Source organism: Pygocentrus nattereri, chromosome 5 (genome assembly GCF_015220715.1).
Source record: "Pygocentrus nattereri isolate fPygNat1 chromosome 5, fPygNat1.pri, whole genome shotgun sequence".
Classification (NCBI taxonomy): Eukaryota; Metazoa; Chordata; class Actinopteri; order Characiformes; family Serrasalmidae; genus Pygocentrus; species Pygocentrus nattereri.
The window spans coordinates 41,936,218-41,963,036 of NC_051215.1; the positions used below are offsets into that span (position 1 = coordinate 41,936,218).

General features: G+C 38.9%; 4 protein-coding genes across 5 annotated transcripts; 2 read left to right on the forward strand and 2 right to left on the reverse strand.

The window, feature by feature from the left end:
• Window positions 1-578: 578 nt before the first annotated feature.
• On the reverse strand, window positions 579-8,521 carry zgc:153169 (uncharacterized protein LOC767799 homolog). Of its 2 annotated transcripts, none has more exons than XM_037538474.1 (11): window positions 8,504-8,521; window positions 7,672-7,827; window positions 5,258-5,396; window positions 4,917-5,073; window positions 4,704-4,749; window positions 3,138-3,176; window positions 2,210-2,298; window positions 2,007-2,022; window positions 1,629-1,696; window positions 1,209-1,313; window positions 579-746 (listed from the first exon to the last, which is right to left on the reverse strand). In XM_037538474.1, the coding sequence occupies exons 2-11, from the start codon at window positions 7,778-7,780 to the stop codon at window positions 654-656; spliced, it is 861 nt and encodes a 286-aa protein (XP_037394371.1). In that variant the 5' UTR covers window positions 7,781-7,827; window positions 8,504-8,521; the 3' UTR covers window positions 579-653. The 2 variants fall into 2 exon arrangements, with proteins under 2 accessions (XP_037394371.1, XP_017552074.2); XM_017696585.2 differs by lacking the exon at window positions 8,504-8,521 and adding an exon at window positions 7,912-8,060.
• LOC108426823 (TATA box binding protein) lies at window positions 8,128-13,414 on the forward strand. Its single transcript, XM_017696584.2, has 8 exons — window positions 8,128-8,180; window positions 9,221-9,371; window positions 9,927-10,273; window positions 10,420-10,507; window positions 11,364-11,455; window positions 11,786-11,953; window positions 12,327-12,421; window positions 12,541-13,414. Exons 2-8 carry the CDS (start codon window positions 9,318-9,320, stop codon window positions 12,618-12,620), a joined length of 924 nt encoding a protein of 307 aa, XP_017552073.1. The 5' UTR covers window positions 8,128-8,180; window positions 9,221-9,317; the 3' UTR covers window positions 12,621-13,414.
• An 88-nt stretch (window positions 13,415-13,502) lies between these two features.
• Window positions 13,503-16,733, reverse strand: pdcd2 (programmed cell death 2). Its single transcript, XM_017696583.2, has 6 exons — window positions 16,347-16,733; window positions 15,738-15,977; window positions 15,435-15,572; window positions 15,247-15,347; window positions 13,805-13,918; window positions 13,503-13,710 (listed from the first exon to the last, which is right to left on the reverse strand). Exons 1-6 carry the CDS (start codon window positions 16,663-16,665, stop codon window positions 13,546-13,548), a joined length of 1,077 nt encoding a protein of 358 aa, XP_017552072.2. The 5' UTR covers window positions 16,666-16,733; the 3' UTR covers window positions 13,503-13,545.
• Window positions 16,734-17,903: 1,170 nt separating this feature from the next.
• rhoua (ras homolog family member Ua) lies at window positions 17,904-25,741 on the forward strand. Its single transcript, XM_017696586.2, has 3 exons — window positions 17,904-18,450; window positions 19,425-19,483; window positions 22,557-25,741. Exons 1-3 carry the CDS (start codon window positions 18,207-18,209, stop codon window positions 23,007-23,009), a joined length of 756 nt encoding a protein of 251 aa, XP_017552075.1. The 5' UTR covers window positions 17,904-18,206; the 3' UTR covers window positions 23,010-25,741.
• The last annotated feature ends 1,078 nt before the right edge of the window (window positions 25,742-26,819 follow it).

Genomic DNA, 26,819 nt, shown 5'->3' on the forward strand with positions numbered 1-26,819 from the left:
ATTCACCGCTGTGCAAGCTCCGCGGAAGTAGTAGTTCAACAACGCCGCAGTTCGAATCCACCCAACAAGAACAACACGATGCGAAAGACTACAATTCCCTACACCGGCCAGCGTAGATAATGAGTTCACACCAGTTTAGGGCGCCTCACTCGCCACTACTGCAATCCTGCCCTCTATCATGAGGGGTAAAAATTACGTCATTAGTGAAACGTGGCACAGGCTGGCGTGAATATGAATCATGGATCAATAACGTGTGTGAAAAGCTACCCTGAGTCAGGCTGATTTATCATTCATTGTTATATTTCATTGTCTTTTGATCTGAGTGACAGCCTGACAAGTAACCATGGCCCTCTGACTTTACGGAAAATGTGACATTGGATATTTTCTCAGACTGAGCATGCAGTGCAATACTACAAATGGCAGAACAGAACACATAGTATCAGCAAACATGCATGTTCTTTATAAGATTTCAGAATATACAGTTTCTACAATAAAAAATGCTGTTTGAACCTTTTAAATATATGATAATATACAGTTCATTGAGATGAACAACACATTGTAATACAACCTGTTTTTTCCTCTTGAGAGTGCATACTTGAAAGTTTATTCTTACACTGAGAAAGCAATCTTGCAGGGGCAAAGTCAGAAGACACTTAATAAGAAATTACACGCTTCTCTACTGAATCCATCCCTTGGTTCCAAAAAGCATAAGGGAATTCCACTGAGGAAGCTGCACCCACCTCTCCCTGAAAGAAGAGGACAAATTACTGAGGTTAAGCAATACAGATTCATAGAAACCATTTCTAGTTTCTTTTATGTTTTCTGAGGCCATGTTTTAAGAAGTCCTAGACACAAACTGTTTTTTGTTCTATGCATACTGTAAGTCTGTGTGAGGTGAATTTCTGCCTCTGAAATAAGGAAATGCACTTAAACAATATTAAAGTCATCTGGAAACACTGACAAAATTTTGTTAAAATATGATGAAATATGCCTTTTAAGGAGCAATGACTTAATAGCAGTTCCACCATGTAATAGAGTCTCTTTGATGGTACAAGAAGAAAGAAATCATACTTATTCTGTTCTTCAGTGTGTTGGCATAAATAAAATAGCTTTGTAAATAGCTAAATGAGAAGAATAACAAGAAAAGAAAAACAGGAAAATCAAAAAACAAAACTGCAAAAAACAAAACACATACAAAGCTGTTTTACCTTCATGTTCAAGGCAACAAGGCCAATCTCAAAGCATTCACCTTCTCCTGTTCTCCTTCTTATATCAGTGAGGACAGAAGAACAGGCTTCTTTAGGAGATGAACCCTTGCAGACAGGAACATAAATACACACACTAAAGGGTAGCCAATCAACTCTCTACATTTCAGGCACTACATAAATCAAAATTGTGATCACTGTATACAAATCAAAATGATATGGATTTATATTTGTTACAATTTACAAGCTACAAATAGTAGTACACCTGACAGGACAATGACTGAGCATTCCAAAAAGGGGGAGGTAGTAGAAACAACAACATACAAAATAGATAAAAGACTACAGATTTGAAAGCCAATCATTTCAGAATGTCAAAGCATTCACTCTGACTAATAATACTTGAAAAAGTACAGCTAAACATACCTGTCTCATCAGTTGTACAATATGAAAGCTAGGACAGTAGCACATGATTTTGTCCCCATCACCTGTAGCTATTAGAAACAATATACATACAAATACCATCAGTACGCTGACTGTACACATTGAGAATTAAAGTACAAGCCAATTTCAAACTTTTTACGGGACAATCCAAGCAAGGACATTGAACCTTGAAAATGGAATACATAAAACTGGCAGAATATATTCAGCTTCCTTGGTTAGATTGTTCTGTAAAAAGCTTGAAATTGGCATATACTGTAATACAATTAGTGTAAGATTTTATCCATTTAGCGACTAATTACAGAGTCATACTTTACCTTAAGTGAAATGATTCAGATGAAGAAAAAAACAGAAAACACCAACCTGCAGCAGCACCAACCTAAAATACAAAAAGTAGAATCAAACCCACACTTCCTCAACTCTGAGACATCACTGGAAAATTCTATTTCATAACAATACAGGTGAATAACGAATTTGCTTAAAAAGTACAGCAACTTGTTTTCTATGACTTACAAAAAACATAACTTACAAAAATGTCCCCAATGCACTGCAAGATGGGAGCCTACCGTGTGGTCAGCATACAGGCCACAGCCAGGAAGTGGAGAGTCTCCCACTCTCCCTGGAGGCTTGAAAGGTGCTCCTGATGTGGAAACTCCTGTAAGCATTAGCAAATTATAACTTTAATGGGTTTACGTAACACGATTGTATATAATCTTGTACAATCTTGTTCAACCATTTATATTCTATTCTATGGTATTCTATTCTATTGCACCATTTCTATACAATTATATTTCTAATTTTTCAGCAGGCATGTTCAAATGGTTAAAAAAAAAAACAGGAAGAAATTAGGTTACAGGATTAATAAAGTATGTGATATATGATTTATATGCACAGGCTTTATGTATTATGTGGCTGTCTGTAATCAAGGGCCCCCGATAGTCCATGACTAAGGTGTCCTTGAGCAAGACACCTAACCCCCAATTGCTCCCCAGGCGTTGTGGATAGGGCTGCCCACCACTCCGGGCAAGTGTGCTAACTGCCCCTAGTGTGTGTGTATTCACTAGTATGTATGTGGTGTTTCACTTCACAGATGGGTTAAATGCGGAGGTGGAATATCCCCCTTTGTGTGGGATCACTTAACTTTGTCTGTTATTGAATTAGGAAAATACAGGCAAGGTCATCTTTGGATGACACTCCTCAACATTAGCATATATATTTTCTTTAATGAAACTATTTAAATGGAGAAGTCATCCCGATTCTAGATCTAGATTAAGGTAAATGCTCATCATTCATTAGTGCTGCACCTACATACGTGTTTATTTTCACCCACTAACATGAATTACATCGGTGATTCATGGCTGCATTTGTTGTATTGGTAAATCAATTTTTTGCAACTTGTACTTTTTCAAGAGTGAAGTAAATTTCTGAGGGAAAGTACAACAATACTGCTGTAAACAGCAATACCAAAATATGAAAATAAATGGAAAATCTCACCAACTGTGATATTTCCTGTAAGATCAAGAGCAATGAGGCCTGGAAAGAAAAGCATGGTAGTTATAAAAACATGCATGTATCTTTCATTTATTTGGTAATTTATTTATTGAGTTGGCCTATCACAAACTGTTTAAAACATACCTTCATTGTTGCAGATCAAAGAGCTGGCACTACAACTGCATTGTATTCTTAACTGTATTATTGATCACTGCTTACATTTAGTTTGACACGTTTGACGTTTGGAAAATAATATTGTAACTGCAACAGTAGCTACACCATCTTTGAACTGGGGTTGTATTCGGATATCGGTGATGAGTATTAAGCCAAAGACCATATTTGATCATTCAAAGGTGACAAATGGTGGTTTGATCAGAGAACTGATTATTTTAAACCACTTACTAAATTATAATAAATAAGTATATTTAATGTTTTCCTCTTTTACTGTTAAAACAGCTGATTTGTATGAAGTGTTAACAAGCCATACACTGCTAGGGGTCTCTCCAGAGAGTGACATACCTTCTATGGATCAACATTTTCATACACCTTAAGTGTTCCAAAGGTTGTTAACTATGAAAATGGTTCATGGTTTCCAAAAGACACCTACAGCTGAACTCAAAAGCACCTCTGTTATATTGATGAAAAACACCTTTGCATTTTTTTATATGCTGTAATGCTAAGGTGGAGCGATGAGGAGGCAGACGCATGTGTGAAGACAGCGAGATTTATTATAGGCAAATCCAAACTCGGGGTTAGAACAGTCCAGGGTCATAGAGCCAACACAGATGGAAGGGGGAAAAGACATGATGAAAACTAAACACAGGGATAACGAAACAATCCAAACACTTCAAATAGCACAAACAAAGACCAGCAAAACTCACAGTGGAACACACAGGGCTTAAATACAGGTAACAACAAAGGATAACAGGACACAGGTGGCTAACCAGACACAGGTGGAAGTAATTAAGGGCAGGGTCTGAAAACAAGGGGGCAGGACCAGGAAGAACTCAAAGAAAACAAAAAGCAAATGACAGGACTAAAAGGTAAACAAAAGCACATGGAGGAGTGGGAGGGGTCAATCGTGACATATGCAAAGCACATGAAGGTGTAGCAGTCTGAAGTTTCTCCAGCAGGGGGTACCATTAACACGCAAGTCGCCATGAACCTACACCAGAAGGAATCTGACGCATGTGACAGCTGTACCAACTTTCAAAATGAGAGAGCAGTTTTCAGTGTTGACTTACTTAGTATTATCTTGTTTAATATGTGATTTACATTTAAATTAGTTCACGTCAAAAAAAGCTTCAAGCTAAAATTAGACAGTAAATCTAAGCTGCAGTTTGCTTTTGTGTGTTTGTGAGGGTTGCCATTATAATTGATAAGAAAATACGGTATTGTAATACTTAGGCCTTACTGTGAACATCAGTCTCAAATTGTGTTTCAAATAATGTATAACTGAACCAATCATAATGGCCTGAATAGTTTGCCTGAAGCTGCTCAGTTTGTGCATCTTAAAATGTTTCAATAACTGAAGAGAGAGAAAATAAACTGGCCCAGCGTGATGCTTACCTATAGTATCATGGCCACTGGCTTGCTTCCTCTTTTCAAGGAAGTCCTTCAAGTACACATGAAAAACAACAAGGCATCGTAAGCCATTTTATTTGAATTACTGACAGAAATACTGAAATACTGAAAAATGATACACAGAAAATACTGATATTGCAATGAAGAAATCTAATAAAACCTTCTATGCTGTAAACAACACTCAACACATGTGAGTACCTGATAGGCAGCAACTGTATGGCTAGAGAGCATGGTGTCATTGGGTTCAATGGTAAAGCCTTCTTCTCGTGCAAAGGCTTCAGCTCCTTCACCAACTAGAAAGCTGTGAGGACTTCTGTCCATTACTCTGCGTGCTACACAACATGGCTGCCCCACCCTGAGAATAAAAACACAACTGAAAGTTCATATAATGTGCTGTAAACAGATATACTGTGACAAAACATAGAACTTGCTGTAAACAAATGTATTAACAATAATATGTCATTTGGTACTATAATATGCCATTCATTTTATTATGTGAAGCCACTTAAATTTTAAATGACATCAATGTCACCCTTTACCCTCGTAATGCTGCTACTGCCCCAAATCTCCCTGGCACACCTTCCATTATTGCTGCATCACACTCCAATATTCCCCTGCTATTGGGGAAGCCTCCTCTTCCAACTATATGACAGCCTGTCTCCACATCATTCTCAACATCTGCAAAAGAATAAATACTGATAGTAATAAACACAAACATTTTTTTTAAGCAACCAGTTTCCTTTTTAACAAATTCTCACAACAGGATTGTTTAATCGAGGGTGTGCTCTTTATCTTGTGTGAGTGTGAAATCTTTGAAATTGCATATTACCTTAAAAAGTGACTTTCTAGAGCATTAGGAATGTTCGTTTGGAAATTCACTGTTTATACTCTCTTTCTGCACTATTTCCCCTTATTAAAGATCTTACTTAAACAGTTTTGTATTTATATATGTAATGTATTAATGTGCAGGCCTTTTCATGAAGAAAACTCTTTTCTGCACCTACAAAATTATTGTTTGGAGAGTTTTTTCTTTGAATTATAGTTTGAAAATGTTTGAAGGTTGTAGTAATAAAACCTTTTAGAGAAAATATAGGGTCAAAAACAAATTGTACTTTTACTTGTGAAACAATTTTTTTACTTTTTTTAGCTTCAATTTTTTTTACTCCTACATGTGTTTAATAGAGCTGTAGAAAAAGGAAAAGGCCTTCCCCAATCTGTTGCCAAGTTGAAAGCTTAAAATTGTCTAAAAGGTATTTGTATGCTGTAGCATTAACATTTCCTTCACTGGAACTAAGGAGCCCAAACCCTAAAAAAACATTTATCCCTCCTCCACCAAACTTTGCTGTTGCCACTGGCAGGTAGCGTTTTTCTGGCACGATTCATCACTCCAGAACACATTTCCACTGTTCCAGAGTTTAGTGGTGATGTGCTTTACATCACTGTAGCCGATACCTGGCATTGCGCCTAGTGGTCTTAGGCTGGTGTGCAGCTGCTCCACCTTGGAAACCCATTTAATGAACCTCCTGATGCTTGTGCTGATGTTGCTTCCAAAGGCACTTTGAAACTCTGTAGTGAGTGATGCAACAGAAGATACTCGATTTTTACAAGCTATGTGCTTTAGACTGTTTTAAGTTTGCAAAGTCTACCACTAGAACTGGTGTTTTCCAGCATGGCAGAAATTTCCCAAACTGACATGGGGCAAAAATTACATGTTTTGACAGTGCCAATGTTTAAAGCCATTGAGCTCTTTAATAAGACCCATTCTACTGCCAGTGTCTATAGAGATTGCATTGCTCTGTGCTTGTTTATACACCTGTTAGCAATGAGTCCACATCCTTTTTGGCCATATAGTGTATATTATGTGAGTAAGAGAAATAATTATTTTGTGCTGTATTTATAACCACTTCATTTTCGCATGCCATTCAGTCCTTATCCATAAATACCATTTGTTAAAGGTAAAATGTACAACTGTTAACATTTATTTCTACAGTCCATAGTCAGTAATTCATTCACTGGATCCTGCATATTATTCATGCAACTATTTTGTACTGCATATCTGTAAATAGTGTATGGCAATACTTTACTCCTGATCAGTTTGCTCTTCTTTTGCTCTTATAGAAGAATTTCCCTCTGGGATTAATAAAGTGACCTATCAATCTAGCCGTTAAACCCAGTATTTAAGATGACCCTCACATCCCACACACACCATACATGTTTCAATGTCTTTTACATGCTGTGCTGTTTGTGCACTGATATGTTTGTGCCGTGTGTATTATGCAGAACGTGTAATTATGTGTATGTATTCGGTGTATAAATGGCCCATGTTCTTTAGCTACTGTAGCACCCAAATCTATCCATCTATGTATCTATATTTGAAATACTGAATAAATCAAATAAAACTACCTTTTCATGTCATGTTTATAGTTTTATATCTGCACTGTATAAATTTTTTTTGTATTTAAAATAAAGTAAAATGTTAAAATTACAGATGATTCTGAACGTTTACATAGCAGTGTATGCCACCATATATTTTATTATTATTATATTGTGAACTGGGCCATATTATAATCTCTTCACTAAGTGCGCCCACACGATTGAAAGTATTCAGAATACTAAATAAATATAATGTATAAGTATAATGAAGTCAGTTCAGCCAGGTTGTCCAAGATGTCGTTCTACAACACAAACAAAATGTCCACTTACTTTCTTAAAAGTACGGAGTGGTACACAATAAAATAAATGGTATAGTTTAAGTTTGCACCAAGTGCCCTAAGAAAGTTTTTGCTCTCCAAAACAGCAAACTAAGCAAACAAATAAATCAGTCCAAAAAACTTATGTGCACAGCTGCATAGGCAAATTTGAAGACCGTTAATCTGTAACAGGTTAGATGAATGCGAGTGTTGAGAGTCACATTTTCTTCCGACTCCACACTTCATAAAGGTGCCCTGTTTACCTGCTATTGCCACCTCGACAACATCAGTGGCATTCTGTCCCGTTAGAATCATACACCGCATTTTCTCTACTGCGGGCTGTGAGAAGGACCAAGTCCCCACTGCTGCCATCCTGCAGGTCTTTTCGGTCCCTGCTGACCAAACCTTCCTCTCAACGCCTAAGAACGGAGGATAAGAAAAATAATTATGACCTGTGTTTATTACTTGTCTGGTACCATTGGCTCTTTGGTTAGCTGTCTCACTTGAATCAGTGCTTCCGTGGTGGTAATAAGCTAATTATTACAATTAAATAATCGGTTTCATTTCATTAGTTGCAAATAACAATACTTAATGCGCTGTTGCTTTCCTTGTCGCTTTGATTTCTTTTTTATACCGAATGAATCCCTTTAATCATTTTTAGCCTATTTCATTTTCGGGGCACGTATTATATAAAACAGCGGAAGTAGTTCAGTGAAACTAGCGGAACTTGTTGTAGAGTCTCATGTTTTGCGCGCAGGCAGAGACAGAGAAGGTAAAGACTAAACGCACTTCCTCGCATTTTCACAGTACTTGGGTAATGAACTAACTCCAGTGATTTGTTCAAGCATGTGGGTTCTTCAGCAGCGTTTATGCCTCTTTCTGGTGGGGTAGTAACCCCGGCGTGGTCTGTTCGAGCGCTGCTCCCGACCACAGACAGGCTAGCGTTAGCGCGGCTAGTGACGAACAGCTGAGGTCTTGCGTTTTCTTACCGAAGCTGACTAACGTTACTGGCCAACCTCACTGTCGCTAGATCACCGGCTTACGATGTTTTAACTAATGCATCATAAGTGGTTGCAGAAAACGTTATTTACAGACCGTCCCAATGGTCCCTTTAGGTAAGGCATGTTCAGTAGCCGTCTCGCTAATATCAGTGTAAATCGGCGCTCTGTCATTCAGTCAGAAAACTCTGAACTGATTTCCTTCAGTTAGTGTTTCCTCCAGCACTGAGCGATTCTCATTTGTTGTGCATGTATATGTTTGCGCTCCAGGCGCTCTTCTCATTTACTGTAATGTGCTCCTTATCGCGCATATTTTAGGCTTTCACTTATAAATTGGGTAGCAGGTTATTGCATTTTTCTGTCAAGAAGCCCTACACATGGCAGCATGGTAGACTGGTTCAAAAGTAAATATTCTTACTGGCTTTTTTAAAAAAAACAATGCCCTTCCCAGTTTGAGTCAGAACGGGTAACAGGTAATTCTGTATTGTGTGCCGATAGCGGGAAAACGGGGTCTAAAACATCCGTGTCAAGAACATCTTAAGTGGTCAGTGTGATGCTTATTTCACCCGATAAGAAAAAGCTTTGTGAGAAGATTAAAACATGCATATTTCTGCTACAAACCTTGCACTGGACAGTATGTTTTCCGTGGTCAGACAATTTCGAGACTGAGAAATGTGAGGTACAGCAATTCTTTGTTTTTGGCAGCACAATTGTGGGTCTGTTTCAGTAGCACGTTTTTAACCTACTGCTTTTTTTGCAGTCATGCTTGACATAATGTGTACATGTCTTCTAATTGCTCTGTTTCTTGGTCAAGGTCTTCATAACTGAAAGCTGTTGAACATCTGAACCCAGTATTTGGTCCCACCTGTGCTGATATCATTCATTTGCTGCTGGCTTCATAACTAGACAGCATGGAGCAGAACAACAGCTTGCCCCCATTTGCACAAGGTTTAGCATCTCCTCAGGTAAGAATAGTCCTTCAAGCCAATAAGACAAAATAGTAGTTTTCCAACAGAATGTAAGCCATTTTGAGGTATAAACCACAAATAATTGTGGGTAGTGTAGTGCTGGGTATTACTGCTTGTGAAAGCACCACACCTGACATAACCAGTTTTGAGTTTTTCTTCATTTAAAGTGACATCAGAAAGAACCTTACATGGTACTTTAACCCTTAACTAGACAGAATCACATAATTCCAGAAAGGGAATTAAATTTTTTTTCCCTTCAGTTTTAGACTGTTAGGTCATGGAAGTAATATTGTCAGATATATGACACAAAACTGAAAAGCAGTATCATAGTGTGTGAATATAATGGTATATCAGTGTAGAACATATAACTTCTAGATCTAGGTCAATGTTTATTTGTTTCTTTGTAGTGTATATACTCATCTGGTTAAAGCAGTAAAATAATGTACTTTGGATAATGTAAACTTGGACATGTTTTATTATACATCTATTTATAAGTCAGTTTTAAGTCTTACTCTTTTTAATCCAACAATCTTTACTTGTGATCCTCTATAGGGGGCTATGACACCTGGTCTCCCCATCTTTAGCCCAATGATGCCATATGGTACAGGGCTTACACCACAACCAGTGCAGAACACAAACAGTTTGTCAATCCTAGAGGAGCAGCAGAGGCAGCAACAGCAGCAACAGCAGCAGCAAGCGCAGCAGCAAGCCTCTCAGCAGCAGGGTGGGATAGTGGGAGCATCAGGCCAGACACCTCAGCTGTACCACTCACAGGCAGTTTCCACTACCACAGCACTGCCAGGCAACACCCCACTCTACAACACTCCTCTGACCCCTATGACGCCAATCACACCTGCCACACCTGCCTCAGAGAGTTCTGGCATTGTCCCCCAGTTACAGTGAGTTCTTTCTCTTTCCATTGCTAATTGTACTGGTTGATGTGTAGTAGCCATCTACATCTTGCATTACCATATTTGTTTCAAAACTACAGACCTAATAGTTCAGTAACTAATTACTATTCATGTATGTTTTGCTTATGCTAAAGAAATATTGTGTCAACGGTGAACTTGGGTTGTAAGCTTGACCTGAAGACAATAGCACTCCGTGCCAGGAACGCTGAGTATAATCCTAAGGTAATAACTTTTTCCCTCTTAATCTATTTTTCAAGTTTATATGCACCTCCCAACTATTCATGTGTCATTCTTTAAACCTTTTCTCAACCAGTTTACAGCATTATCTCACGGATGGATTGTTCTTGAATACTTTCCTTTGGTAATGTGAGCATAATCCAAGCTAGTCTGGAGCTAAACTGCACCTATAGCTCTGCTGAACAGATGATATTTACAAAAGATTTGTCAGTTAGCTAGATCATTTAAGATCAAGACTGTCCAATAAGGTGAGGGGTAACTGACATTTTTGTTCAGACATCACTTTTGGTGCATGTTATCCAGATCAGTGGAAAATGCCATTTAGTTGAAATTGAAATTGGTCAGCTGTTTGGCTACAGTGTCTGATTTTCTATTTATTTATTTATACATATTTATGTTCTGTTTATCACAATTATTTTTCATGATGTGATAAAACGTGCCAAATATCAATAACTTTTAAATATTTTAATTACATTTACTTACAGAAACATACACTTGCAAACGGTGTGTGCTGTCTAGTAGCATCGAATGCATTGTAATAGGACACCACTCTGTATTAGAACAGCTGGAGCAGCCCTGATTTTTTTTATTTTTTTTTTTGGTCTCTTTCAAACACGCACACGCGCATGCCTGACCATGAAACACAATACATAATCAGCCCATAGATACACATTACAAATATAACTTCTTTACTTTATTCTTTCCACACTCTGAATGGATGATTATTTAGTGTTGTAGTATGAGGCCCTTTTTTATTTGCCATTTTTATGAATTCTGCAAGAATAGTAGTGCTCATTATGTGGAATATGTGGTACCTTTATCAGTTGTTCTTTCTTTTTAGCGTTTTGCTGCCGTCATTATGAGAATACGAGAACCCAGAACAACAGCTTTGATTTTCAGCTCAGGCAAAATGGTGTGTACAGGAGCCAAGAGGTAAGAATAACATTTGTAAAGTTACTTTGGTGCTGGTACCGGTGGTCTTCACAGTATACTTAGAAAAAGCATATTGTGATGTAATTTATCACAATTGTGATATTGCCCACCTCAAATGCAGTTCCTAATACTAAAGCAACATGCCAGGCTCTCAGGTTTGGATAGCAACATATGTGATAACCTAAAGCCAAATACACATACAATCTAAACCCCTGCAAGTATGTAAAGCTGGGGAAATTATCTTGTTACTGTCGAGTTGATATGTAACTCTCCTATCACAGAAAACCTGAACAATAGTGAATGTGTGCATTTGTTGCCTTGTACCTGCAGTGAGGAACAGTCCCGTCTGGCAGCCAGGAAGTATGCCAGAGTAGTTCAAAAACTGGGTTTCCCTGCCAAATTTTTGGACTTCAAAATTCAAAACATGGTTGGAAGTTGTGATGTAAAGTTCCCAATTCGACTGGAGGGCTTGGTTCTTACCCATCAGCAGTTCAGCAGGTTTGTTTTTGTCTGTCCTATAATGCTGTTTTTTGATGTTCTAAGTCAGCAGGACTTGAGTAAGTCTGAATAAGGAATTTGAAGAATATAATAAAATATGTATGCATTACTTACTTTTCACTTGGTGAATGTGTTTGTCCAAGTGTAATGCTGCGTTTGGTGCCCAAACAACATTGTTTGTAGAACCACAATAGGCAGGCAGAGGTTGCAAGTGGCAGAAAGTGGTAAAGCTTAAGTTGCTAATGGGCCGTTTTATATAAATCAACATGTATGCAACAATTATTCTATATATCTCATTATCAGTGATCAAATGAGAGAGAAATTTAAACATTACTGTTTGTGGCTAACCCTCTAAAAATGTCTCCTTTTTCAGTTATGAACCTGAATTATTCCCTGGGTTAATTTACAGAATGATCAAACCCAGAATTGTCCTTTTAATATTTGTTTCTGGCAAAGTTGTTCTCACTGGTAAGTACTTTGCAACGCAGTAAAAAGTATTTTGCAACAAATACAGTTTGAAATGCCAAATATTAAAACAATTGAAATGGTTAATTTTATTTTTTTTTCTTTCTCATTTCTGTTCCCAGGTGCAAAAGTCAGAGGTGAAATCTATGAAGCGTTTGAAAATATTTACCCTATCTTAAAAGGATTCAGGAAAACAACATAGTTGTATTTGGTTGCACCTTCCCTATTGTCTCTGTTCGGCAGAACTGAGTCTATTTAGACTTCGGTTCTTCTAGTTTTGTTTTAATTATATGTAAATATGGACTTATTCTTTTCACTTTCAGTGAATGCAAATAACTTTTATTACTTTTTAATTTTTTATTCAGCAGTTGTTGTGGCTGTCATGGTCCACATTCTTAAATGAGTCCTTTACTGGTTTTAATGTTTCTGCCATCTGTTTGTACATTATGCCACACATTCCTTTAATAAACCGGCTGATTATTTCTTGGAGTTCCTGAGAGGTGTCACATTGTCAAATTACAAGCAAAGTGTTAGGATCGCAGTTACGATTACTTTGGACCAAGAGCAAGTAAGCTGTTGGTGAGATGATGCACTGATCTTGTTTGATTATTGAAACCTGATTTTGGATATAGTTGAAGGCCGATGTTTTGTGTATTGGGTCTGAATGCATAGGTTTTTTTTGTTTTGTTTTGTTTTTTTTCTTGTCATGTCATTTCAATGTGATTTACTTCACAAAGGCTTTACTTAGTATTACCAGTAATGGCATTCAAAGAGTACAGAAACATTTTATTCAGACTTATGCTAAAGGTTCTAGCCCTTCATTTACTGTATATTCATGCAAGTTTTGGGATGGCAAAGAGCCTGGGGTTTGGTTTTGTGCAACTATACATCTGCTTATTATTTGGATGCCCAGCCCCTTGGAAAGCACTGCTAATGTAACTTTATGCCTCAATTGATTTGCTTTGAGACAAAGGCAAATAAATATCTTATCCATTTACAGTGCTTGTTGTATGTGTACTTCTGCCTTTTAAGTACATGTCCACCCTGTTTCCATGATCTCTACTTGATTCGGTGACACCCACAATTTGTTTTTGTTTTTTTTTAATCATCATTCTAGCAGTGTAAAGTTAACAAGGCTGATCCTCCGAAAAGTCTTGTTTCCAAATAAACTCTAAGGAGTATTTGTTGCCCTGGTCACAGCTGTCAGTACATGTGTAGATGGCTAGCATTCCCCAGTCAATGCTTGCATCTGGTCTGTCCACCTTTAGGTAATTCAGCAACTGAGGCATGATCTGAAATTAACAAGTTCCAGTTTAAATCATTGCACAATCAAATGACTGATTTATTGTGCTGTGTACTAACAATATTAAGACATAATTCTCATACCTGAAATTCAAAGTTTCTGTTGGCACCACATGGGCATTTTGGTACATCTGCTGTACTGGCCACATGCTCAGATGACACCCAAAGTGGAGCCCCTCCTCGGCAATACCGCAAGACCTACAAGTAAAAATCAGTGTCAGACTGATTGGATCGGATATGGTGTTAGATCCTAATGTCAGCGCATACTGATCAATGCACTGGGTCCATGACTATATCATGACCTATGGGGTTCAGGCCTATGGTATGCATAAGGCCTTAGGGTTTGCGTCATACAGAGGCCTCAGCTTATGCTCGTGTGTTCATATGGTTAGTTGTAACCCATAGTGACAATGATATCTGATTAGCAATGTTCTAACATTATCTGTTGTTTAGGCTCCATGTTCCTGGACGGCATGAACATCCTTGGGGGCCCTTGTCCACCTAAATCTCTATTTCATCCAATCCTCTCCCTCTATTGTCTTGTCACATGATCGCGCGATGGTCATGCCATTTGTGTATATAAACTCTGCTATTCTGATTAATAAAGGGGAGAGACTTTACAGACACTTTACAGACACTCTCTGTGGTCATTTGAGTTTCCCCCCAGCCGGCTGGTCTCTTAGAAGGACAGAGGGCTTCTGGCTAAGTTCACAGCTTTGGTATTGAGGTCGAACCCTAGAACCTAAAACACGATCAAACGGTTCTAACAACCTGGTGTCAGAAGTGGGATGCTGTGTTGGTAAGTAAGACTTTTTTTTCTTCTTCTGTCTTATTACTCGCACAGCATCTCATTGTTAATGTCTGAATGTATTACATAACCCTGTAAAGGCATAAGAAGCCTCCGCTGTAAGCGGAGCTGAGTTTCTCTTGACACGGGCAGGCTGGGATTCCGCCCCGTGCAGGAAAGGGTTGTTTTGTGCGCACTGAGAGAAAGGAGAGGATCACTCCTTGTCCAAATTGGACTGGTTTACTGTTTTTTTTTTTTCGTTTTCATGCCTGGGTTAAGCTGAGTACATGCAGTGTTTGTGAACCTGAAGCCTCCCTCCTTCGAGTCATTAATTGTTATCATTTTTGTCGTTTTTGTGCCGTGTGTGTTTTCATTCTTGTCTGTGTTTTGTTTTGTGTGTGTTTATTAACCATTTAATATACTGCCTGTGAACCATGGGGTCGGGTGTTAGTTATGTTAAACCTAAAGCAGGGGAAACGCCAAAGGATTGGCTTGAACGTTGTAATTTGGGCTCACGTTGCAATCCTTATATCGATTGTTTGGCTGGGTGGACTGAGTGTACAGGACTTAAGCAATATCCAAGAACTGGCTCATTTAAGCAAGAGATGCTAGATTTAAAACACGATCAAACGGTTCTAACATATGGGTTTCAGAAAAAAAATTATAGTGCACAATCCAAAGTGTACGTCCTATGCAATAGGAATGAGTTAAGATAGTGATAAACTTGTTTTTGACGAACCTGCTCTGGCTCTGGAGCTATGCGCTTCTTAAACTTCTGAAACACTTTACTGTCCTGGCTTTCATGGTGGGCCATGCTTTCCAGTTCCTTCTCTTCCAGTTCTGTAAAAAAGATCACCATTGTCACCAACCATCACAGCATTAGCCAATCCAATTGTAAGAAACTCAACCTTTTACCCCCAAAGTTACCTGAAGAAGCACAATCCACTTGTTCTAAACATTTTGAGTCAAGTGACTCTTCACCCTTTACTGGATGTGTCTCAGGCTCTGTAACCAGCTCCCATTCAGGAAATAGAAATGAATTCGGTACCTCTGAAGAAGAGGAAGCTGTTGGTAAAATTAGTTCAGACAAGAAAACTGGAGTTTAATTATGGTGATTATGTTCAGTGGTAGTTATTTAAAAGTCCAGCTGTCCCAATTCAGTGAATTGGATGACTGAAAAGCTTCAGAGACATTTACAGAACAGCAACATATGTAAAGTTAATGGAATACCCTCAGCGGAGCACTCATTCTTGTGGCGCTGTTTCCAGTCTATGGTCTGGTGCTCTTTGCTGCAGTAGGTAACTGAATGACAGCGGGAACAACCTTTCTGTCCAGGACAGCCACAAAGCCAACACAGTTTAACACCAGAGCTCAGCAGGCGATGTTCATCCCCACTATCAGCTGGCTCCTCATCGCGCGGTGGATCATAGGGGTAAAAGTCATTTTTCCTTGGTAACTGACTTCTGTATACTAAGGGATAAAAATATGATAGGTCAGGTTATTGTTTAAAAATTAATTTGTAAGATGTGGTTTTAGTATTATTTAAATTTTAATATCTAAATATTAACCCTTTCACAAAAGACGACCCTATCTAATTTTCTGCTTTTAGTATGTAGATTAATTTGCGTAAAGCATGCTGGGAATTGTAGAGCGACAAGACTAAAGAATGAACACAAAAACGACAGAAAGTCATGGATTGTGTCAAATCGACGTGGCTGATGGGTATATGCGTCACTATAGAAAACTACATCACTTAAACGCCACTTTTAAGCCGCAATTCCCCCCTTAACAGTGTTAAATGTACAGCAGCCGAAGTTTTTGTAGACGAAATGACATCACCTTTAAAACATCGGTTGTCGTTCCGGGTGTAACAGGCCGGTGTCCTGCAGCATAACACGTACAGTGTGCGGTGAAAACTTCGCTCGAAGCCCACAATCGGAGCATATACCTGTAAGAGGAACCCGAGAGGGAGCTGGCATTTCTCACACAGTAACTCGGGGAGCTCTGGCAGACCCAGCCGGCTCAACCATGCGGGCTTCCCCCCGACTTTACTAGGAAACTGGGCACTGAGCAGCTGCCAAGGCTCTGCCTCCTCTAAAAACCCCAATACAACGCCAGTTTCTCTTTCAGACTCTGAAGCATCTCCAGCCATCATCATCTGGAACCGAATCCACTACAATGTGCTGTCCTGGGTCCGTCTGCATTACAGTTCGGGTAAAACAGGAGACTCGACAAACGGTGGCCGCCCCTTTACAGCAGCTGCAGGAATCGCTGGTTTAATAAAACTACACTTTCACAGAGACTTTCTTCATCTGCTATAGTAAAACCAGATATTAACTGTGAGATTAAAGTGACGACATTGGTTTGAGGGTAGAGAAAGCAAATTAATTTGACTGATATTGATGTTAATATGTATTATATAATTTCATTTTTCTGCGTATTTTACAGAGATTGAGGAACCTCATCTAGTGTTGCCACTCATTTTTATTAATACAAAGACAGCATACCAGCATGCATGCTCCTTTACAGAAGAGAAAGGGCAGAGCGATGTTGTACGACATCCACACACGGCGACGGCGATTCTCCGCCGTGATTTCCTTTAGTTGATCACAGGACCACTAGGTGGCCTGCTTGAGCTAAACTTTCGTGAGCCAATTGATTATAACTGCTTAGTACAAAATCACTTTACTTGTCAGGTACATTAATTTTGTCCTGGTAATGCTGGTTATCATATCAGTTTCGTTTACATACCGTTTTATAAATGTGTAGTCAGCCTGCCTTCACGATATACCAGGCTGTAACACTATAATAAAGAAGATACTAGCAATATTCATCAATGGTCCACTACATCTCTACAATGTCAGCAGAAATGAGTTAAAACACATAAATATACATTTTGTCTGTACATTCTATTTAACCCATTAATGTCCATATCTGAACATTTCCTTCATTTTCTGAACACAAATCTGAAGAAATTTTACAAACTGATCAACGCGCTAAAAAGTGGCATATAATTCACTACTGATAAAAAACATTATAATATCCTAAGTTAATAGCGCGATGAAACGTGTGGAAATTGTAAAATAGCAGCTGTTGGTTTTTTATTCAAAGTTTAACAGTGAAAATTGAAGCAGTCCAGACTGGTCTGTGGCGTTTTCAACTTATGGGGCTAAATTAGTAGAAGGGTATGAAAGGGTTAAAAGTTCATTATAGGCCTGTTTTGCCCGGTGATGGATTTATAGTAGCCATTATAAAGGCTCAGTCCAGCTTCTCTATCTTTCCACAGCAGAGGGGAGTTATTCCACTGGCCTGGATGAGTCTGAGATCTCTCTCTCTCTCTCTCTCTCTCTCTCTCTCTCTCTCTCTCTCTCCTTCTCTCTCTCTCTCTCTGGATGATGTCATACTGTTGGAGTAAAGCGATGGGGCTGGATCATCTTAGTGAGCAGAGGAGGAGTGGAGAAGCCGCGTCCTCTCGCGAAACCAGAGCGCAGAGTTTGTTTTTGTTCCAAGGACTCCCTGCTCGCTTTTAGGCGGCGCGTTCTTATTTCACTGGAAGTGATTTTTACATGGCTCTTTATTTTGGCTTTGGAGAAACGGCGGAGATACTGGACCCAGTCAGTCAGAACTGCTATCGGCTGGTGCAAAGCGTGGAGACAAATGGATTGGCGAGATTAGGATCAGCGTGAGGGCTTTTCAGCGATGCCTCCGCAGGGTGTTGGGGAGTACAAACCCGTCCCAGAAACTGCAGTCCCACCGGTTCCGCCCAGAAGGGTCCGCGGTAAAGATCTGTCCAGAAAGGCTCGCCGGGGTTCGGCGGCGGAGCGCAAGGTGAAATGCGTGCTGGTGGGGGACGGTGCTGTTGGTAAAACTAGTCTAATAGTGAGTTACACTACCAATGGATATCCCACAGAGTACGTCCCAACGGCTTTTGATAACTTTTCAGGTAAATAAATGTAATAATATGACGCGCGTTTAGTGTTTGTGGAGCGGATCAGTGATTTCGCTGTGCAGTATCACCCACATGCATTAACCCATTAACCCCCTCTAACTGAAAAGATCTAGAGCAATACTAGGAGAAGCAATAAGGATACTGTAGTGCTTTATGAGACTGTAATAGTCTATAACTTTCCATCTTCTGTAATATTTCTGTAGTATTGTATTATAGTGGTCTATAATACTTGTGTAATGTTCTGTAAATCACAGACTGATTGCACTATAAGATTCTTGTATAATCCTGAAGAAAGGCTTGCGGTATTACTTTAGATCTTTTTCATAAGGGCATAATTTTTCCTTGTGATTTTTATGCATGTTGATGCATTATGAATGACCCATTTAAATAGATTCAACATTTATTCCCCCATAATCTTGTCTATAACACTTTTTTTAACTGTAAAACTTGAAATCATACTGTATAGCACAGTACTAGACTATTTTAGGGAAAAGAGGGGTACATGGTGGGCTCAGGTAAAACTTGGACAGTGTAATATGGTAATATGAAATGCACCATAGTTTTATACTGGACTTTTATACTGAATTTTGTCCTTTGCTCATTTTGAAACCATCATGTAAAATTTTAACAAACTGAAGTTTCTTGTGTCCAGAAATATCGGAATCCACCCTTAACCTCATTACTTTCAGTTACCAGAGTGAACTGAGGGCTATAAAACTGTCTTGAAAAACTCTAGTTCTTTTGGCCTACAATGTTCAGTAATCCTGAATATGATATAATAAGTTCTTATCCAGTTAGTCAAACAGGCATTTGAGATGAGATTTGATCAATCATGTGATCAATATCTGCTTGGCCTGTCTTACTCCATGACCCACATATAGCAGTCCACACACCAAATGAAAGTAGGTGAAATAATGGCAGGGTCCCAGTGGAACAGTCTGTTTAATTTGCATGTGTTCTCCCTGCAGCGGTGGTGGCTGTGGATGGCAAGCCTGTGAAACTCCAGCTGTGTGACACTGCAGGCCAGGTCAGCAGAGCGCCCTCCTGATCACCAAACACACACCAGGCTGCTCCTATCACTGTGTGGCCCCGGCATCCGCCATGGTGTAAACATATGACACACGCTGTTTATGCAAACGTGCTGACTTCAGCCCTGGTTTGCTTTCTGTAAACTCCTAAGCCAGTTGTTTATCCCCTGAAGATGTAGAGGAAGTGAAAGACCATGTATCGTGTTGTAATTAGTCATGACTGGCCATGAGCAGAGGGCGAGTGAGGAGGGTCGAGGCGATACCAGAGTTGTTATGCTGATTCATGATAAGGGCTTTTTGGTGAAGTTCAATGAAAGTTTGCCATGCAGATCAGGTTTTCAGCTTCATCCTGGGGGAGTGAGAGAAATGAGGTTAACTAGTCAGATATGTCAGCTGTCCCTGCATGTGGGAGGGAGGGGGAACGAGCTCAAGGGGACTGCAAATGGGAAGCTCACTAATTGTGATGAATTGGTCCTGATTTGAGAAAAAAGCAGACCTAGTTTCATTTCCAGGCACAGCTGGGGCTAGTCAGTGGAAACGTGAGACCCAGAGTGTTTTCAAGGAGCTGAGCTGACTGGAGAGAGAGTCAGCAGGGAAGTTAGCCAAGAGGGATGTGGAGCAGCACTGCTGTCTAGACCTGGAAAGAGAATTAACTCTGTTTTTGGCTTCAGAGGGTTCTAAGTGTCTATCTTCTGGAAAAAAAAAAGAGAATAAAGCACCATCCAAACTTTTGAAGAAACCCTGACTAAATAACCAAAGATACTGTGAAATGCTATAAGACAAAAGTTATAGAGTGTGGTGAAAAAAAGTGATGTACTGAATTCACTTGATTTGATCATCACGTCATTTCCATATGTATAAAATATATTACATCACTGCTGTTACTGCCAAAAATAAGTATACTGAAAGACAAAATTGGGCCGATGTAATGTATTTTATTAATGTGGTGATTATATGCACATTTTAATCATCTACAATGCATCTCTTTTTACAAAATTTAAAGTTCTGTTTAAATGAAAGTGTCTTATGTTCTTCAGCTAGCGTACTAATGCTTACACAACCAGTGAATAAGATACCACATTAAATACCACACTGCCTCAATATTTGTTAGTCAATGAGAAAGTATTCATATAATTCTATCTCCAAGTCTGCCATTTTATTATTTTCAAATATGTTTTGGTGTCTGTCACTAGAACCACAGTGATTAACTTTATTAAAAAAAACATGCTTCACTGGTATAAATCATGAATACTTTTCTTCTGTTGTGGTGGGAAGTGCCCAATTAACTCATCTGAGAGGAAATGAGTTTTGGCATATGAGCTGTATCCAGTCTGGAGCCTTTGAGGAAGAGTGAAAGCAATGGAAAGTTTTGTTAATCAACAACACCAGCTCGCTTTGGCATGCTAGAGTTTATCTCACTGCTGGCTGACATCGTAAGTCCAGATAAAGTCAAGATATTGAATCAGCTTGCCACTTGTGCTTTGAAACATGCCCCTTGAGAGGATTAAAGCCACATTACTGTAGATAAGCCTGCTGATTGAAGTTGGGGGCCAGTCTGTGTTAAAGTGTATCATTGATACCAAGCTTCATTCACTGTATGTTTTCCCATTAATGTTATTCTACACTCTTATTTTCATTGACAGCAGGTCAGAGAAGCTCAAACTATGCGTGTGTGTATACATTTTTGTGCAAAGTCACCTAAGCAGCCTGATTAAAACCACTTATCTCTGTGCTAAAACACCATGCAACGTTAGAAAAAATACAAACACTCATACACACACACACACACACACACACACACATTTTCTAAACAGCTTATTCTTCTCTGGAGCCTATCCCAGTGGTCATTGGACAGAAGGCAGGATACACTCTGGACAGGTTGCTAGTCCACTGCAGGACTAGAACAAAAAAAAAAATAAACATAAATATATTTAAATTATGATGAATTTCTCATTTTCAAAAATGTAGCTGATATCTTGTGAATTTGTTTGAGGAACACAGGTTTGGTTTCAGATTTCTCCTCAGTGCCCCCAGCCATTGCATACACTTGTTGAAGAGACCATACCATAGAAAACTCAAATGTATTACTTCTCTGGCATAATGCACTGCAGCCAATCCGAACAGAGCTCATTTACACATACCAATCTTAAAGGCACAGTAGCAAAAATAGCCTGTTTAATGGATAAAGAGAGGTTGGATTGGTAATTATGACTGGTTTTACATAAAACAATACAAATGTTATGAGTGGACCTTGGGGGGAAAAATTTTAATGCAAGCGTTAACATGAGACAAGAAGACAAATGTAAGATATGGGCCCTTTACATTCCTTCAACAGCACACCTGAGTTAACTTAATGAAGCATTATTTAGTCAAACCAGGTGTCGGATTATAACTACAATTTATATTCTGCTGCCACGAGGAGAGGTTTGGAAGTGCTTAAACAAACACACTGACATACATGACATAATAATGTACTGAGGCCATCCAAATCTTTCATCAGACTCATATTTGGTGTTCTTGACAAGGCCTCATTCCATTATCTAGGACTCGGTTCCATTAGTAATGATTATTCATAAGAGTGTTATAAATGAAACACATGCTTGTAACTTCAGTTTAAGGGCACTTAGATCAATACAATGTCATTTACTTAACAAAAGATCTTATACAGTCTAGTGAATACTGACATAAACTGTCAGTATTCTCAGGTGTACCTTTTTGTTCAGTATTTATGCAGGTGTTATGAAGGCCCTATGTAGGCTGCCTTCCAATATAGTATTGCCATTTTTTGCTTTTGATGCTGTAGTTTGTAGTGTGAAGTAAACCAACTGTATCAACTCAAACTATATCATTCAAATCATCATGCATTCAAATCCCACACACTGTTTTGTGCTCTTATAAAATAAAATTAGTATTAGTAAAGTAAGCATTTTAGTTTATTAAAATCTTTAATAATGATTTAATAATAGATATTAGCATCTAATGTGTTAAAAAAGATGTCAAGTGTAAGAAATAAAGTCTCCCTCTTTTAATTGCTTTTTGTCACTAAAAGTGTGTTCTGCTTTTCTTGGACAGGATGAGTTTGATAAGTTGCGGCCTCTGTGCTACACCAATGCAGATGTCTTCCTGCTGTGTTTCAGCGTCGTCACACCCTCCTCCTTTCAGAACGTGCGGGAGAAATGGATCCCTGAGATCCGCCGGCACTGTCCTCGTGCTCCCATCCTGCTGGTGGGCACTCAGGCGGACCTCCGGCAAGATGTCAAAGTGCTCATCCAGCTGGACAAGTACAAAGAGCGGCCGGTGGGGCCACAGGAAGCCAGCATGTGTGCCGAGGAGGTACGCGCTGTGTCCTACATGGAGTGCTCGGCGCTTACCCAGAAGAACCTGAAGGAGGTGTTTGATGCAGCCATATTGGCCAGCATCCAGCACATGGACAGCCAGCAGCAGCAGAGACTGACCAAACGTACGCCTGATAAGATGAGGAAACTCTCCCAATCATGGTGGAGGAAATACTGCTGTCTGGCATAGAGGAATGTCTGATGTATGTACTTTTAAAGTCGTCAGTGTAGTCAGACTCGAACTGCCATTTGGTTGGGGAGGGAGAAAGTGACTGCATCCAGAAAGTCATTTAAATTAGTGGAACAAAGCACAGGAGAAAAGAACAAGTAAAATGGAAATAGTCACTGCATATTAACTTGACTGATCCATCATTTACAGTGAAAAAATGAAAAGATGTCCATATTGAGTTAAATTGTATGTGTGTATTCTTTTCCTCTTAACATCTTACCAGGGACGACAGACGACTAACACTGAGTTCTATCGATACTGTCTATCAGTGAGCACTGTCCCTGAAAAATGAACAAGTCCTTCTTTAGAGCAGCCATGTTTTAATTGATGATGCATCCATTCTTTTTATATTCTCTCTGATTACAAAGAGCTGCAGAGTGGAGCCACATGCAATAATACATTTCCATATTTTTCAGTGTTGAATTAGCTTTGAAAGTCACAAGAGTCCAGTTGTACCCTGAAAGAGTTAATTCAACATTGGACATTTCACTGTGCAGGGGTACATCTCTAAAACTAATGCAGTAAGACGGCCCTGATGTGTTACTTTTTCGTCCAGACTATCCAGCCTACACTGTGAAATTACCTCTTGGGCGGTCCAAGCAGCAGTGCATTAATTTGCCATTGTATATTTATGCTCTTTCCTTCACCATAAATATGTTGCTAAATCCTAATTAAATTAACTGGACCTCCTAAGGCTATCTGATGGCAAGTGTCCAAGGCTTGTGTGACTCAAGAGTAACTGAAGTGTTAAATCGCTGTTTATCAAAAAAAAAAACCTGAATTACAAGCAGATATTCTGGTGCGCTATGAGTTGTTTGACATCTCTGTTTACTTTCATTGATCTGTGCAGTTAAGCCCTTTTCAAAAACAGCTGAACAACAGCATCTCAGCAGTTTGGCCTCTCTTGTTTGTTTATTTTATTGGGTTAATCCAAGGCTTCCATTCAAAACATACCATGAGGTCATGGTCATTTAGGCTGAGTGACTATTTACCAGACCAGCTGAAATGAACCTGAGATGAGAGCTTATCTTGTCAGCTGTTAAGTGAGCTGTTTGGTTCTTCAGTGCTTGAGTTAGAAAGAGGGTTTTTTATTTGTATGTTTTAGGCCTTGACTGCTTATCTGTTATGATGATAAGTGGTGGAATATGGGCCAGACATGTTTAAAGCCACTTGAACAATGTAAAATAACATTTTCCCAATTAAATTAGAGATTATGGACCATCATAGCGCCTTACCTGAGCTAAATTGTGAATTTTCTTAAATTTCAGAAAGCCTTAATAATGTTGTTACAAATTCAATGTGACACTCGGAAATATCAGTGTAGTTGTGTGAGGTGTGTTTTATTTAGAGTTGACATATTTTTTAAAGACATATAAACTGACCAGTGTTATCTTATTCAAATTCAATATATCAGAAGTGTAAGGCTACCATGAGAAAACTGGATATTAAACTGGTTGTTTCTGGATGTATAATAGCCTGAACATATATAAAATGACAGGGAAATGTGAAAAATGTCATGTTTTTGGGCATCAGTGGTTTTAAAACAAGATATTACTTTTAGACCAACTTTGTACCATGAAATAACAGTGACTCTCCAGTAACATTGACTATCATGACCAACAATAATAATAATAGGAATAGTTGTGTATTACCACTTACTCCATATTATTGCTCATCACAGATTACAGTATATTGCTAGCGCATTTGAATTTCACATGCATGGAAATGTCAGAAGCCATAGTTATGATTGTGAAATCACAGTGAATACTATGTTTCTGAAGTACTGTCTCTATTTATAGACGACCTCGCAAACTGTACACATTTGGAGGACATTTTTCTGGTGTTAATAATTTATCGGGTCACCCACATCAGATGAACTGGACAAGTCACCTGCTGAAATGGGGCAAGTGAAAAAAAGAGAGAGATTAATGTTTCACCAGATGAGCAGTGGTAGTATCAATAAGGCCCTCATTGTCAAACATGCTTGTACAGCAGTGAACTGAAACTGATGTCTGTAAAGAAACTCATGCATCTTCACCCTGAAACAAAAAACATGGCCTCATGTCTACCATTAGAGTGTACCTGAATGTGGAGGATTATTATGAGGAGTATGAGATGTAGTTGAAGTGATGGGCTTTCTGGAAGTGAATACTGTAAACTGTAAGTGTGAGTTGAAGGCTCGAAGAATGGTTCTAAATTTTGAGCAGAGTTTAAAACACACATGCACATAACTGGAAAGGAAGGTGGTGTTGAGGGACTCTGAACATTCAAGATGGTACATTGCTGTCAATACATCAACATGTAATTGTTAAGTTACTGTATGAATTCTTATATGTCTTTGCTGGTGACATAAGCTCTAAGACACGAGTGAACCCAAAAGGGTTCTTTGGAGCAACGGCATGCAAGAGCCACTTTTGGGTCCCTGAAGAATCAAATCCACATTGAATGGTTCATTTTAAATTATCTTAAGGCTGAATCAAACAGAATTTTGACCTGTAAAGATTTTTTGTTTCGCTGTTATAAAGATGCCATGTACAGAGCAGTGCTGCAACACTGTAAGCTGTCCCATTTGCTGTGGGGATGAGCTTGCTGTAACTAAGATTTTCAATAGACAAAGATATTCAGGGGAGTGGGCAAGATATAGAGTGTGTCAAATACTGTACTTTTGAAAATAAAAATGCAGTTTGTTTACATGTAGTCTACTTGTATTCTCATTGCAAAACAATGCTGTAAAATTGCAGGCAAGATCTTCCAGTTATCTACTATATTCCTTAAATACAGCAGGTTGCTGTAAAGAATGTGCATTCTATTTAGTTACTGAGGTTTCTTTATCTTTATGTTTTCATTTGTTCTGATGCTGAAAAATGAGGAACTCACAATTACCAGCAATTTTGACTGGAATTTAAATAAATGAAGGGTACTTTTGCACAGTACTGTAATTACAACATCAGTATAGTGCTGTACATGAAGTAATGTATTTTGCTTGGTTCATCATCCTCAGTAAGGAGGTGCTGAAGCATCTAACCCTTAGCTCCTGTTATAAATGTGTTTTGTGGCTGTTGTCCTTGGCAGAATAAGCACCTGCATTAAAGTGACCTGTTAAGGCATTCATGTTGTGGTCTCACTGGCAGTTTGGACTGCATGGGGATCATTTTCAAAGGCTTGTTTTACCTGCCTGTTAGTCACATTCCCACTTCCAATCCGAGCAGCTTGACTGGCGCCTGGATTCATTAGAGCACTGCTGGTCTCATCTGTTTACTTTCACCATTAACACTCTTCACTGCACATGTCTAGTATCTATGACATATTCAGGGCACTTTCTTTTGATTTCATTGTCATCTGACAGCATTGCCTGTGTGTGTGTGTGTCAGATGAGCAGTGGAAATGTTTATACTGCAGCATCCTTGAGCAAAAGATCTCATGCTACAGACAGCTCCCATTACAGAGACCAGGGGAAATCGGAGAGACAACAAGCCAGTGTGGATAAAGCTGACTAGGACTATGCCTGCAGACCGTTTGTCAGTTCATCTGTACATCCACAGGAGGAGTTACATAACTTATTCTGTGAGAGAGAAGGAGCTGATAGATTAGTAAGTGCATTAAATAAACCCAAGACAGTATTCAGAATACAAGTATTCAGACTTTAGATATTTACAAGCATTATGTTATGATTCATTTAATTTTTGGATAGTAATAAGTTAATATACAAATATACACAAAATCATAATTTCCAAGGCACTGTCTGTTGGGAGGTGCCCTGCGATGGACTGG